Source organism: Leptosomus discolor, chromosome 4 (genome assembly GCF_034619465.1).
Source record: "Leptosomus discolor isolate bLepDis1 chromosome 4, bLepDis1.hap2, whole genome shotgun sequence".
NCBI classification, from domain to species: Eukaryota; Metazoa; Chordata; class Aves; order Leptosomiformes; family Leptosomidae; genus Leptosomus; species Leptosomus discolor.
Window position 1 is genome coordinate 81,058,299 of NC_141394.1, and position 15,035 is coordinate 81,073,333.

A 15,035-nucleotide genomic window follows, 5' to 3' on the forward strand; every position below is an offset into this window, starting at 1 on the left:
CCTCAGCGGGGCCTCCCCGCTCCCCCCAGCTGCCTGAGGGGCAGAATTTTGCGAAGTGGCTGGAGAAACAGGCCCTGGGGGGGGGTGTGTGTGTGGGGGGCGGGGGGTGTCAACGCTGCCTCGGAGGGGCCTTAGCCCGGGGGACAGGCGGGGGTGGGGGGGACTCCCCCAGCACGGGGGGAACACCCCTCTCCATGCTCCGCGGGCGGTAGATCCGCCCGGCGCGGGGCCGCTCTCTCTCCCCCCTCCCCGCCCCGGTGGCGGGAGGGAGAACCCCGCTGCCAGTGGCCGGCGTACGGGTGACGTCATCGGCCGCGGCCCGGCGGCGCCGCCTGGCTGCTGCGCGTTCGTCCCGGCGCGTTCCCGCCTCCCCCCCTCCCCCCCCCCCCCCCGCTCCCACCCCGCACCTCCCCGCTCCCCGCCTCCTCCGCCCGCCCTTCGCGGCCACCGTAGCGGGAGCGGCGGAAGCCCCCTCGCCGGCCACCGTCCCGGGAGGCGCCGCGGCGGATGGTCCGCGTTGTCCCGCCGCCCCCCGCCCGCCCCTCTCGGAGTCGGCGGCGTCGGCGGCGGCAGATGGCGCGGGAGCGCGCGGCGCGGCGGGGCCCGGGCTGGCGGGGCGGGAGGCCACCACCACCGCCGCCGCCGCCGCCACCGCCGCCGAGGCGGTTGCTGCTGGCGCTGCTGCTGTTGTTGATGCCGGCGCTGCCGGGGTTGGGGCCCGCCGCCGCTGCTGCTACCGCCGAGGAGGCGGCGGCGGCGGCGGCGAAGGAATGCGACAAGCCGTGCGCCAACGGCGGGCGGTGCCAGCCGGCCAGCGGGCAGTGCGAGTGCCAGCCCGGCTGGGTGGGCGACCAGTGCCAGCACTGCGGGGGCCGCTTCAGGTGAGTCCCCTGAAGGGGGAGGGAAGGCCGTGGGTGTCCCCGCGGTGGGGGCTCGGGGACGTTTAGGGACAGTACGGCCGTGAGGGGCAGGTGCGGGGGTGAGGTTTGGGGTACGGGAGGGAGCCGCTCTGGGGGCAGCGGGTGGGAGGACAACGGGGGCTTGGTGGCCCTGGGTCGAGCTGCCCGAGGAGGCACTTGCGGGGGCGGAGGAGGGTGTGGGAAGCGGGTTTGGGGCCTCCAAAAGGGGGGGAGTCTCCGCGGCTGAGGCTGCCGAGGGGCGGCGGGGCCGTGGGTGCGAGGGGCAGATCCGGGTGAGGGTGTGTGGGCTGGGCAGGAGCGTATTGAGGGGACAGCAGGGGCTTGGGGTGTCTGTGGTTGAATCTGCGGAGGGGCAAGTCTGAGGGCAACGGGGGTGTGGGTGTGAGGGGCTGATCCGGGGGGTTGTGGGTGTAAAGGGATGGGTCGGAACCAGATGGGGTGACAACAGGGATTTGGGTGCAGAGGGGGTGGTCTCAGGGCATGTGGCTGTGAGGGGGCAGGCTTGAGAGGTGACGGAGGGTGCCAGGAGCTCGGGGGTGATGGGCTGAGAGTGCACAAGGGCAGGTCTGGGGGTCCGCAGGGGATGTGAGCGGTTGGGGCGGTGGGGGGGAGGCCTGGGAGGAATGGGGTGTGGGTGTTGGGTGCCCACCGAGCAGGGTGTTGGTACCGCAAAGAGACGCCTCTGAGGGGGGAGAATTTTGGGGTTTGGTTGCTGGGGTTGCCCAGGGGTAACTGGAGGTCAGTAGTGGGTCTAAGGGATTGTGGCTGCAGAGGAGCAGGGATGTGGGTGTACGACACTGGGTCTGGGCACGATGGACTGTGCAGGGCAGAAACTGGGAGGTGACGGGGTGGGAGTGTGAGTAACTGGGTTTATGTTGTAGTAGAACTGGAGAGAAACTAAAGCTGGGGGTGGGGATTGGGTAGGGGGGCATATTGGGGGCAGCAGGGATAGGTTTGGGGGCTGTATAAATAGAAGTCTAAAGGATGGTGGGTGGGTTTTGTGCTTGGAGGTGGCTGGTGTTGGTGGCAGATGGGAGCGGTGAGGAGCGGGTGCCCGGGCTGGAGGACAGCGTGGGCGTGGGGCCAGTTCCTGGGTGGGGGAAGATAGGGGAGAAAGACTGACGTGCAGATGGGGGACTGGATCTGGCTGGGAACAGGTTGGAGTGGGAGAGGAAGGGCATGCAAGCGGGTGTTAGAGCTGGGTGGAGGTAGTGGGGTTATTTGGGGGGATTTAAGCCAGCTCATCTTGGCAGACAGCATAAGGAGATGTTGGTTTTGGTTAAGGGTGAATTTGGGAGAGGTGTTCCCAAGGAGGGTAGCAGTAGCTTAAAGGGGGTAGCGGCCATGTGGGGAGGCTCAGCTTTTGGGGCAGAGGAGTGCGTGCAGGAGTGGTGCTGGCTTTTGGGGAGGGACAGTGGAAATAACAGCCTGGTGGAAGGAAGCTCCCGGGTTTGCTGGGAGACAAGGCCAGAGCTGGGCAGCTGGAGAGGATCGAACAGGACAGGGGGTGGTGCGAGTGTCCTGCCTTTGGGCAGGGTCGTTGTTTTTTGAGGAAAAAAAGGCTAAAGGATGCTTCTGGGTAGGGGGATGGAGACCCCGCTGGTTCTGTACTGGGCCAGGCCATGTGCCTACGTGTGTGTGCGGGGGCGAGGGGTGCCTGCACAGGAGAAAGGTGATCTTGGGAAGCACATTGCCTGCAGTGCCGAGGCCAGTTCTGGTGGTGGTGGGTTACTCAGTTGGGTTGTGTGTCTGAAGTCTATCCCGTAGGATGAGACATTGGAAATCTTCATGGGAATAGGCTGGAAATGAACCCTGGCTTCTCTATAAACTTACATGGAAGGGGTCTCTCTAAGATGGTGACCTGCCTTGGTTTTATCAGCTGTGGCAGCGAGAGAGCCAGCGTGTGTGTCTGCGTTAGGTGGATTCCCTGGGCAAAGCTGATTCTTGGAAAAGAAGGAAATGAAAAAACGGACGGTTGTTCTAGGCAGCGGTGGCTTTCTCGGGGAGCTCCTTACGGAGAGTACCAGCCACCCTTTGATGATGCTTGCTGTAGGTTTGGGGGAAGAGGAGCTGTCTGCATAAGCCGAACTCGTGGAGGAAAAAGACTTTGTGTGCTTTAGGAGATGAGGTTTCTGGGTTTTTGTTTTGTTTTTTGAGAGTCTGTAGATGGCTGAGTGATGTAGCTAATTCAAAAGGAGTTTTGTGTGGAAATGATGCCGGGCTAGGCAAGCCCTGGAAGTTGAAAGCTTCTTTTTTTATGTTTTTTTTTTTTGCCACTGTCATGGTAAGAATTTTCTTCTGGTTTAGAAAGAACATTGTGAAATAGCCACTTGCCCGTTACTTTCCTTGAGCAGTTTCGGATGTTGGCCCTTTTAAAGGGACTGAATTTGAATAAAGGTAGGGTCCTTTCTGAATGGCAGAAGTAGTGCTGCAGAGTAAAAAAAGAATGGGTATATACCCCTGCTAATGGCCTTTTTTTTTTTTTTTTTGCCTCTTACCTGTTTTGATAAAGCTTCTTGTTCCTTTTTCACATATAAATCCGTCTTAAATTTTGACTGAAAATATAATGCATGTTTTTCTCTCTAGAGGTTTTATTTAGCTGTTTGTTTATTTATTTATTAGTGAGTTGAAGCTTCCAGTAATGTTTTTAAACTTTGAGCTCTGAGAAGAGTGCAAACAAGTGCTTTCCAGCAATGTTTAGAGCTTTGCAGTCACAACTTTCCCGTGCCTTGAGTTTACCCTGTCTCCTGTCAGAAATGGCACTGCCAGGTGGGGTTTTTTTTTTTTTTTTTGGTGCGTGGTTGTCAAGAGTTGGTTTTAAAAGGCTTGACGTGTTGTTAGATGCTGTAGGTACAGACAGGAAGTCGAAGGGTAGGTGAAAATTGTTTTATAAGTGTGGTATATTCCGCGTGCTTATCTGCTTGGCTGAGAGATGTAATTAAATTTGGCATGTTAATCGTCCTGTCCTTATCTAGATGTATACGATGACTGTATTTGTGGTCTTGACTTTTTTATTTATGTTGGGCACTGGGGTTGTCATGACACAGCTTGTGCTTCACTGACCTGCTACTCCCTCGCACCTTCCTGCGTTAGCAGCGAAAAAGGAACCTCATAGCTTCGTGTGGCGGTCTGCTAACCTTCTGCTCGCCCTCTTCGTTGGGAAAGCCTGTTTCGACTGCAGTTAGCCATACAGGTGACAAACCTGGGGTGGACCATTTTCTTTCCCCTTTCACCAGAACCACAAAAAGGGAGATCGTGCGCAGCGCATCGCTGTTCTGCTGCGGATGTGGGTTTTTTAGAGCACGTATGTGGTGTGCTGTGACTCCTTAACAAGAAAAGGACGTAGTAGAACTGCACCTGCGTGTGGTTTCGTTAGTGAACGTTCTTGGTTGTAGGAACGGCTTCTGAGAAAACACTGACCTCTGTGCAGATCGGTGGTGCTCTTGTAGGGGGTAGAAGATTGAGTGATGAAGGACTTCAGGTCACTTTCTTCTTTTTTTTAGGGTGTGGAACCAGCCATTTGAGTTCTTTAAGGATAAAGATCTTGGGTTTAGAGGAAGCTGAAATAGAAAATATAGGACGTGGCTGATGCGCTTGTGTTTTCTATTTCTGTACAAACCTCCAGCGGGCTTCTGTGCTGGCTGGAGCCTGCTGCAGGCCAGGGGCTTCAAGCTGCCGTAGTCGGCGCAGGAGAGGACTACTGCTGGGAGGCTGTCTTGCTGGGAAGGATGAGAAATCTCCCAGTCACAGAGCTGCAGCAGCACGCCGGAGATAATATTTTCAAGCAGTGGGAGCTCAAGAGCACCAAACTGGGAGTGAACTTGCCAGCGCTGAGCGTTGTCAAAAGGACGCTGCAAGCTTTGAGACCACAGACTCTTCAAAGCGCTTTCGTAGCTCGGTGCCATAACCTCTTGTCCTCCTTGGACTGAATTGTTTCAGCTGTCTGCCTGGCGAGGGCTGCCGAGGGAGGTAAAGCACAGGTTAAGAAATGACCGTTATTTGACGTAGTTTTATTGGTCAGAGATTGTAGAGGATTGGATTAACAAATTCAGGATAGTGCTTGGCTTCTGGAACGGTAATTGCACGTGAATTGCGTATATAGGCACACTGGTGGGCAATTTGGTGGATGATTGTAGCTGAAAATATGAGCAGACTATATTTTTGACTGTAGAATGAAATACCAAATGATTCCAGAAAACTGTTTTTTTGGTGTGCGTAAAGGTACTGGTTCTCCTTTCATGGTAATACTTTTTTTTTTGAGGTGGGAGATGGAGAATGCTAAGCAGTGCTTAACAATGCAACATGACAGTTGGAGGAAAAAAAAAATAGAGTGTATCTTTTAAACTACCTTTTTATTAATTTAATGGAGGCAGTTATGGGCTGCTGATTGAACATTATTAAGGAGTCGGTGGTAATCCAGTGTCCTTGGCCAAAGAATATTACAGTGAAGAGGAATTTTATCTCTAGAAGGTTTGGGTAAATCATAACCTGAGCGAGCTGCTAGCTGGCAAAGAACTACCACAGCTCCTGTTCTTAAATAAATGGGGAGTTTTGGTGAAAAGGTAGTATACAAAACCATTGTCTTAAAAAAGCTACCTGAGGCAGCTTAAAGCTTTAGGAAAGTCAGGAAACTACTTAATGTATCTAAGGATGTTGGCAATTTGAATCAAATCAGTTTAAGTGCTCAAATTAGATTTGGGTGCTGCATTTGTGCCTGATCCCCATTCTGTTTCTCTTTTCATTAGTACATTATCGTGCTTTAAAATGATTTTCTCTTCCGTGTTGCTGTGTGAAAGGCTCGCTCCGATGTTGTGCGCTGGTAATAAAAGCATCAGCTATTCAAGTAGGAAATACTTAAGCATCATCCATTTTAAAGAATACGCTGGGGAAAAAAGAACCTTTCTATGCTTTTATTTAGTTCTTGGAGGCATTATTTCCAACCCTGGATTTATATTTTCGCTAGGAGATGAGTGTGTATATCTGTCTACATATGCATATCTATATCGCTGTCTGTCTATACGTGTGTTTAAATGGTCTGTTCATTGAGAGGGAAACTCACGGCTAATATTTCATCTGCATTCTCACTGTTTTACTGTTATTCTCACTGTTTTATTGGACAGCCTGATATTTTACTAGGGCTGTTCAAGAACAAAAATACATCTGTGAAATAATTCAATATTTCTGAAATATCTGAGATGTCCTACGCTTTTTGCCTTGCGCTGAACGGCCAGCATAAATATTTGACTTGCGGGAGGTTTTGTTAATGTTTGCAATAAGCTCACTTCTTATCGTTACTTTTCAGTCTGCTTTATAGCGACGAGTCAATAGTGGAAAATTCAGAGCAGTCAGACCGTGCAGTGCACGCGAGATCCTTCCTGTCAGCTCTGCGTCGTGCACATCAAGTGTCTTCACCGTTGCAGCATTAGTTATTGGAATTATTGAACAGCTCGTGGTTTCTACCGGTGAGGGAGAGGAGTGAGTAGTGTCCAGCTGCTACGTCTGAGCATTGGGACATCCGGGAGCGGTGCAGGTAGAGGGTCACCTTCCTCTGCCTGCCCATTCCAGGAGCGTATTCCTGCCTCCGACTTGGTTGCAAATGCCTCCTTTTCTGCAGCGGTCAACGCGAAAGAAAGACATTTCTGTCTCATTTCTCTAGGTTTGAATATCAGGGAATAGCTGCCTGAGTCAGCTTAGCAGAAGTTGTCTGACACTGCTCTAGATTTTTCCATTATTCACAGTCTCAGTTGCTTCTTTCGTTATGGATCCAAAATAAACTCGTGTCCAACTGGGTGTTCATTACCGTCTTAGTCAATTCACATTTAACATAAATAACCTCTATTGAAATATCAACAAATGCCTGAGGTTAGCACTGTTTTCCCAGAAACAGCTTTTTTTTTTTTTTTTTTTCTATGAGCTTTCAAAAGAGCTGGGACCAGCAATGCTTTTATTGTGCGTCCTGATAAAGTTAAATAACGTTTGGAATGCGTGTGACGGATTTCACTTTCCTGGCTTGCTCCTCTGAAGCTTTCATGAGCAATCAAATTTAAAACCGTGAGCTTACTGTGCTTAACGTTAAGTGTCTATGAAGATCCATGCTGAAAATCCTCTATATGAGATAGTGTTGCTGCTGACCAAACTGTTGTATTATTGCATTAATTTATGATACCCTTGGGTGCTCTTTTCTTCAACAGCCGGTTTCCTTGAAGAATTTTTTTCCAATTTGAAGTTTTCAAGCACAGCACGTGGAATTAGCTCCTTGAACTGGTAGAGCTTTGCTTTTCTCCCTGCACTCAAAGTCTTCTCAGCAAATAGGAGCTCTTAAATCACATCTTCTAAAGCGTAGTGAAAAGATGTAGTAAAAAAATGCAGGAGGTGGCATCGAGAATGACGTGATTTTTGTAGGTGAAGTGGTTTTGGTGGTGGAGGAGTGAGCTACAAACTGGAATTCACCCGAAGAAGGACCGCAACAATTTTATTACAGTACTTTGTTCTTGTATAGCCCTGTGCTAACATCTGTCCGTGTAACCACTGCAGTGTCTTGAAAGCGGGGCTGGAAAATTTGATAATCAATTTTACAGCACAGAACAGAGATGATAATTTGCTTTTGCGCATGGCTTTGAATCAAATACTCATTTAGGCGCTGCAACGCTGAACCAGTAATGATGTTTGCTTTTTGTTTCCTGCTTTTGTTCCCTTGCTTTGTTTGTGGCTGATCCACATGGAGTTCCTTTAGAGTCTGCTTGAGACTGTCACTAATGCTCTTCCCTCCCTTTGCTTAAAATAAATAGTTATTTGATAGAGACGCAGATTGCTGTGAGGATTTCGGTGGATGTGCTGCGTGCCTACGATTCGGGGCAGGGTTTTGGCTCGTAGAATCTGGAATCCTTGGGATTCTTGAAACGGAAGGGCTCTGTCCTGATTGCGGAGTCGTGAAGTCATTAGGGTTGGTAAGAGCCCTTAATTGCACACAGAGCAGTCTTCATGTGAAAATCTGATAAGCTAAATTTAGTACGTCAGGATAATGGGGGAGTTTTAGAATACCGTTTTAAAGAAAATGGGCCCTGTTTTGGGCTGATAATAGTCTTAGTGCATCTCACATGATGAAGAAGAATTTGAGTGTTTTGCTGATTGGCCGAGCGATGTTCCTGCTAAAGAAGGGCAGCTGATCTCTAAATCAGATTGTATGAAATACTTGTAGGACACCCCAGGATCGAGTTATGTCCCTGGTAGTGGCTGCGGCTTAATTCGGTAAAGCAGGTTTCCTGCAGCATCGTCAGATGCCGAATTTTCAGTTCTCCGAAGTTGCAGAAGCGGAATTAAGCTGGTTTAAGGGAGATTGTGCTAGCGGAGGTGGTCTGGGCATTTAAACCAAGGGTTTTCCAAGGTGTAAACTCCCTTTTTTTCCCCTGCCACGCCTGCTGAGAAGAAGAACTAGCGTTGCTGTACGCAGTGCTCATCTCGGGCGTCACAAACATTCAAACAGACGTTCTTGCTTTTGTAGGTACCCAGTGTTACGCGTCCTGGTATGGGTGAAAATGATCTGTAATGGCTTTTGCCGTTAGCCAGTGCCACGCAGCTCGCGGTAGAGGCTCATGCGGGAGGTATGAACGCAGCTGTGAAAATCCCAGGTTTTCTGTTATTCCTCTTCTCTTTCTAGTTCCTGTTTTTCAGAAGCCTTGGGTTTTTTCTTTGCTGGTTTCTGTCATCTGAAAGGACACAAAATAAGGAAGGCTACGTCAGGAAAACACCCTTTTAAAGACTTTCTTATTAGTCAGTGTTTGTAGTGCGTGAAAATTTAACAGCCGTCTCCAAGGTGGTGCTTGTCTACTCAAAGTATAAGAAGCTTGGCACAGCTGAATTAGCATTTTTTGTAAACTCCTTTTATGAATTCAAACATAGAGAACCAGTTTTCCATTCAGAAAATGTAGGTTGGATTGAATATTATTTTATTGTGAAGTGAAAGAATAACTGGCTTCAATTGCTCTGCTTTTAAAGCTGTGGTAGTTTTCATCCCTGCTGTTTTTCAGTCATTAGTATTGCTATGAAAAAAAAATTACACTTCCAGTGGATTTAGCTTCGGTGAGTTGCTGCTGGTATAATGTATAGCTGTGTGTCGAGTGTGTTTTGTGTTCTTTTTTCCCCCATGTCTTTGTGCATATGTCTTTATATCCTTCTTTTCCCAGTTTTTTTAATGCTCTGAGCGTTGGTCTTGGGGCACTGTTGCCAGGTATTTTGAACATAATTGCCTTGTCTGGAGAAAAATCTGTGATTGAGGTTCACCCTGTTGCGCGAGTTTTGGGTTTTATCGCTTGTTACAGTGGAGAACGTGAGTGCTTCTAAAATGAACTTTTCAAGATGGCTTTGGGCAGGGTTTTTTTTTTTTGTAGCAATGTGCAGCACGTTTCCTGCCCAAGTTGTGCACCTGCATGTTTAATGATTAATTTACATGACCGATACCCTATTAATGCAGAGTGGAGTGTGTCATGAGAATTTTATAGTGATTTCAGAGCGCGGTATCTCCAGCGTCTGCCTTTGTTACATACTTTGCTCTTGGGTGGGATCAGCAAAGGCGATGCCAAGGAAAAAAATGTGGAGCCATTGCAAGTCCTGAGATGCAAAGGAGTGTAGGGCTGAAATGCTGACTGTGCGGGTCAGCGTTGCAAGAAAACGTACCAGGAGAACTCACGTTGTTTGCCATCGAGGACGTCAGTGCTGCTGGAAGAAAATGTTCTGCTGTAGCCGAATTGTGAATTGAAGTTGCTGGTCCTCTGGAAGAAAAGTGTTGAAATCCAAGTAATCTATTGGGAAATAATTTCTTTTGAGGTCACTGATAGTTCTGTGATTTTTATATATATATATATATATTATTTTTTTTTCAAATGGAGATTAGGAACAGTCATAATTGTACGGTCAGTTGCATTTATTTTTGTTGAAAAATTTGGAAGTAAATTTATTGTTGTACAAGATACACTTTGCGTTTCCAGATGCATTTATTTATAGTTGCTGCCTGCTGGCTTGACAGCATGTTAGTGCACTTCTGTTAACTGATTGATTGATTGCACTCGAACACCTAACAGGCAGATCTTTAAATTTGGGTCAGTCGGTGTCTGTTCCTCACAAGCACAGGTTGCAGTGATTCTTTAAAGTCAGTGTTTTTCATTTTGGTTATGGTAATGGGTGTTTAAATCTGCCCTCGTTCAACCTTTGGAGTATGAATCATTTTGAGGAGGTGTTGAAGTGGTTCAGAGTCAAAAACAGTACTTGACTTCCTGCCTATGCACATTTTCCCTAAAACATCCATTCTAATGTTGCTGGAAATACATATTTATTTATTTATTTTCTGGTGGATATCGCTGATATCTATTAACTTGTTTTATCTGAGTTTATTTATATGGCAAGCCCAAAGAAAACTCAGAGCTATGTAAGACATGATAACATTAAAATAGTAATCCTTGGATCATTTGCAGCTCTTCCCAGTAACCTGAACTGTTGAAGATTCCTGGGACTGAAGGTTCCTGGGACAGCAGGCGAACGTTGCCTCAGTACGTGCAGAATTCCCTGATGCGAACGGCACAGTAACAGTTTCCGCACAGGTTTGGCGTTGAATGTGAAAGGATGGGGATTCAGATTTCTGGTGGGAACAGGAATGTGTGATCCAGCTGGAAAAGCTGTCGTGACTTCATAGCCTGGAACTTTTCTAACAGCGCCTAAGGAAGACCAGAAGGGGAGGAAGGGCACTTCAGTCCTGACAAGGGAAAGGGGCTGCCTTTGAAGACATGAAGAAGTGCCCAAGGTTGGCACGCTGGTCGGTCTTGTAAAATCCACGAGTCATTCCTCTGAAGTTGAGACCGTTGAGGGTTGGTTTCTGTTCTCCAGTTCTGCTTTTGAGCCTTGTTGCTGGGTGGCTGCGCTCCTCCTCGGCTGGCAGACACCGGCAGCCTCGGGGCTTCGGGTCTGAACATGTGCTTGTGCCAGCCCGGGGGTTGAGGGGTGGTGGACAGCTGCCCAAATCGAGATCTCTGCGGGGCTTTGGCTGCTTGTAGCAAAGCTTATGGGTAAGAAAATGTGGGTTCCCCTTGCTTAATGCTGGCTGGAAAGGAGGTGCGATGTGTTCTGGTAGCTTGGAGGTAGAAAGCAGCTTTTCTTCATTGTCCATGTTTCCTGGTAATGTCTTTTTAAACGAAGATACTCAGGTTTTATGTAGCTCTAAGTTGTGGGAGTGTCTCCTCTGAAAGGAAAGGGTGGTGTCACAGCCAGCGTTGCTCCCCCCCCCCGCCCCTTCAGTTCGGCAGTACCACCGTATCGCTTTATCTGTGTCTGACTTTGAAGACGTTTGGGGTGTAGCCTTAGCGTTCATCGGACGCGATTCCCTTGAGAATAAATGGCCACACAACTTCAGGAGTCAAACAGAAGTACGGTTCATCATCTCATCTTCTTGGTTCAGCTTCCCTATCTGTGAAACAAGGACAAGTTATTTATACATTTTAAAGACGTTTTGATGATGACGCTATTTACGCAGGAATTTGGAGGTTTAGAAGCATATCTTAATGACGGTTTTGTGTGGCAACTGGTATCCACCTTGTCTATTCTGAGAATAATACTGTCCTACAGAAGAATTGTGGTTAATATTACTATGAATAGGCCTAAATCGTCTTCACTGAGGCTCATGAAAAAGGATATTGTGTGTTCAAAGTGAAGAAGTTTTAATGTGATCTTAATTTCTCTATTCAGTGCTGACGTGGAATTTGTCATGTGGAACTAAAAAAAAAAAAATCACTATGTGAAAATGTTGTTATCTGATCAAGGCTGGTCGAGGCATCAGAATATCTTCTGTGCCAGAGGTTTGCTCATGTTCAATACAAGGTGTGTATGTACGAGAGTATGCGTGAGGTGAGACATCGTGCTGAAGAGGACATCCATTGCCATACTCCCAGCCTCCTAAAACCCACTGGTCTTTCAGCATCTCAAGGCAGCTAGGACAGAAACGTGGTGGAACTTGAGTGCAGACGCGAAGGTATGGTGGCTTACCCTATAAAACTGTATACCTGGCCTCCTCGAGCAGTGCACCGCGGTAAGCCGTACCTCACCGCGAGGTTCACCAGGGCTGGTGAGATCTTGCAGGAGGTGGTGATGCCAGCCCACAGACCTGTTGTGCTGGAGAACAAGCAGCGTCCTCCAGAGTGAATCGCTATGGCTGAGCTGAAGGTTCTCCCAGGGAAGACAGAGGGAGGTTTTCCCTTTTTTTTGTAGGTTGATGTAACTTCATGTCTTGTTCTGGGCTGAAAACATAGGCCATGCCATGGGACTCTGGGCATGCACAGCTGCTGTGATCCAAATACTTTCTTCTACCCTTTGTGTTCCTTCTCAGTCCCTAGGTCTTTCTCTGCATGCAGGCTTTATGCAGCTTTCCAGGAAGGACCTGTGTTTCTATAATCTCTTGAAGAAGGATTTGGGATCTTCTCTTTACACCATGTGTGAGGAGGAGGGAAGGATGCTCTGCCCTGTTGCTTTACAGACCACTGCAGTTGGGAAACGTTAGCACGGAGTGAGCTTCCCCTTCTTCTCTGTAAACCCTGATTCTGTAGCATTACCTGAAAAAGCAACTTATTTTCTCCTGTTTTGATGCTGGAGAACAGGAGAAGGTAGCTCTTGGAAAGGGATTGCTTGCTTTTGCCTCTGGATTTGAAGAAGAAATTCTGTAGGAGACAACTGTGTACGTGTCTATTGCTTTCTGTTTACACCTTAATTTTTTAATAAATTTCCTGTTGATTTAAAGTTATGATGGAGTCATGGACAGAAGCAAATTTGCAAAAGCTGGAGCACTTCATGGCTAGGCTTTGCGGGGTCTTCTTTGGGCATCAAGGCGGCCTTGCTTTTCTGTAGGAAGGTCAATAAAGAACACGTGAACTCCCGTGGTTCACTGAAGGAAATCTTACTGTTCAGGTTTAGGAAGGCTTACAGAATGCTGTAGACGTGCCTGGAATTGCTGATTCCTGTAGTGTCTTGTAGCATAATGATTTTGTGAATGGTGTGGCCAGAAGCAACAAATTCACGCTGAAAATTTAAGAGTAGCTGGATGAAGGCCACTATCCATTGACATTGGAGGAGATAAACTGCTATGAATGATTTCTGTGGTGTCTTTGTCATATCTGAGGAAGAAAAAACACTCGTTTTGGGGCCCAGAAGTATTGTGGAGAATTTTTAAGTTCTAATCTGCAGATGTGATAGGAGTGGTACAAGGTGCCGTGCGTAATGAACAGACTTGAGCATCAGAAGCCCCTTGGGAGTCTGGGCTGTTGATGGGCTTGTGATGGGCTAAAGATTAACGGCAGGTCAGGACTGTGATTTGGCACAAGATGCTTTCCCTTTAATCTCCAATTAAATAAAACCCCAACAGCTATATTTTAATGGGGTTAAATATATATACATCTACAAATACATATATATATCTCCCTCTACAGCGACTGTCTGGCATTTTGACAGAGGTTCTCCTTTCTGCTAATGACTTAGAGTGGAAATCACTCTTCGCTAAGCGTCTTTTTATAAGCTTTTTCCCTTGGTCGTTCATTATTAGCTCTTGAATGTATAGACAAAGTCTTTAAACACAAACTCTGGAAAAAATTTGCCCCTAATTAATTTTGTGTTGTGGTAACTTCTGCGTGGAGTGAAAATAGTGGGAGTGGTAAGTTTCTAAATTTTCTTGTTGGGATGTTCTTTTGGCAGTTACCTCTGCGCCTCTTAGGGGTAAACACTTGTCGTGCCGTAAAGCTGTGTAATTACCTAGGTCTGGAATTAAAATAATTATTGTGCGGGTCACTTGATGTTCCTTAATACACAATATCCTGTTTAAGTGGTGGAGCTAAGGAGGAAAGAAGACCAGGTCAGCAACGTGAAATAGTTGTCCAAAATAGTTTTGATATATATAATGTGAGGTATATTATGGATCATCTCATCCCAGTCTTGTTAGCCAAAGTCTTACTGATTGTGCAGTAAAATAACTCACACTTGCTGGCAGTGATATTGTTTGAGACATTAACTTATACGTAAATTAATAAAAAAAAATAGAGTAAATTAATTAAAAAAACCCCCAAACTTTTAATATTTTGTATTTCATGGTATTTTGGAATTAAACCCTGCTTGGGATCTAAAAATGTAAGTAAAATGTTGTTACAAGTTGCCTTTTGAGGAGCGGTATCCGTAGACTGCATGGGAGATGACTGTGCCATCATCGTAACGTGGCTAAGGTCGGGAGATGTCCACGTGCCACCTTCAGCCTTATTCCGGGTCACCTTCAGCAGTATTTCTGCAGGAGCCTGGCGAGGGCAGGTGAAGCTGAGGCGAGTCCAACGTGCTCCTCTGCCGTCTTTGCCTCCTGCTGGTCTCCATAGGTGACTCGTGGCAGCAAATTGCGACAGCAGTGAAAATGGGGAGAGGAAATGGCCGTGCATCACTTGGTCTGTTTTGGGGTTGGTTTTCTTTCTTTTTTTTTTTTTTTTTTTAGTTTTGTTTTATTTTCTGAACGCAGCTGTGGTTTGTACCTTGACTTCTTCCCTGTGTTTTCAATGGAGTTCAGCTCGGGAGGCTGTAGCACGCTTCCCTCTCCGAGTTAATTAATGCAGGGCGGAATTACAGGATTGATTTATGAACTGGTTAACTGCTTTGATGCCTGATTGATTCAGTACCAGTAGGTACTTTGCAGCCTGTGTAGACCGAGGCTGGGGTGTCGTCAGACTCCTGCTGCAAATCAGAGTCTTGGCTGTCAATCTAAAACTGGTCTGGGAGCGCTGTTTTCCACACCGGTGTTTTGGAGAGTGCAGAGGCCTTTCCCAAGCTGAGTGTTAAACTGCAGGGCTCATCCTGAGCGCTGGAAATGAGAGCGTGGTACGTATGGAGACATATCGTGTTACTTATTTGTGCTGAGGGAGTATGTAGGAGTCCTAGTCATAACATTTGGATTGCGTTCCCCCTAAAATAGTCCATATTGTACGTTGTCTTGATTATTTGTACCGATGGGATTCACGTTCACTGGTTCAAATCAGATTGTCTGCCTTTTTCCTTGCTACACTTGTTATCTTAATGCTGTGGTTAGGTTTCTGGAAGTTGTGTTATATCCTC

The 15,035-nt window shown here is 47.4% G+C and overlaps 1 protein-coding gene across 1 annotated transcript in view; it reads left to right on the forward strand.

Moving 5' to 3' along the window:
• Window positions 1-507: 507 nt before the first annotated feature.
• Window positions 508-15,035, forward strand: part of ATRN (attractin) — a 154,250-nt gene continuing 139,722 nt past the window's right edge. The window contains exon 1 of the mRNA XM_086464912.1: window positions 508-881. Coding sequence (XP_086321038.1) covers window positions 508-881 — 374 coding nt within the window. The remainder of the gene's footprint in view (window positions 882-15,035) is intronic.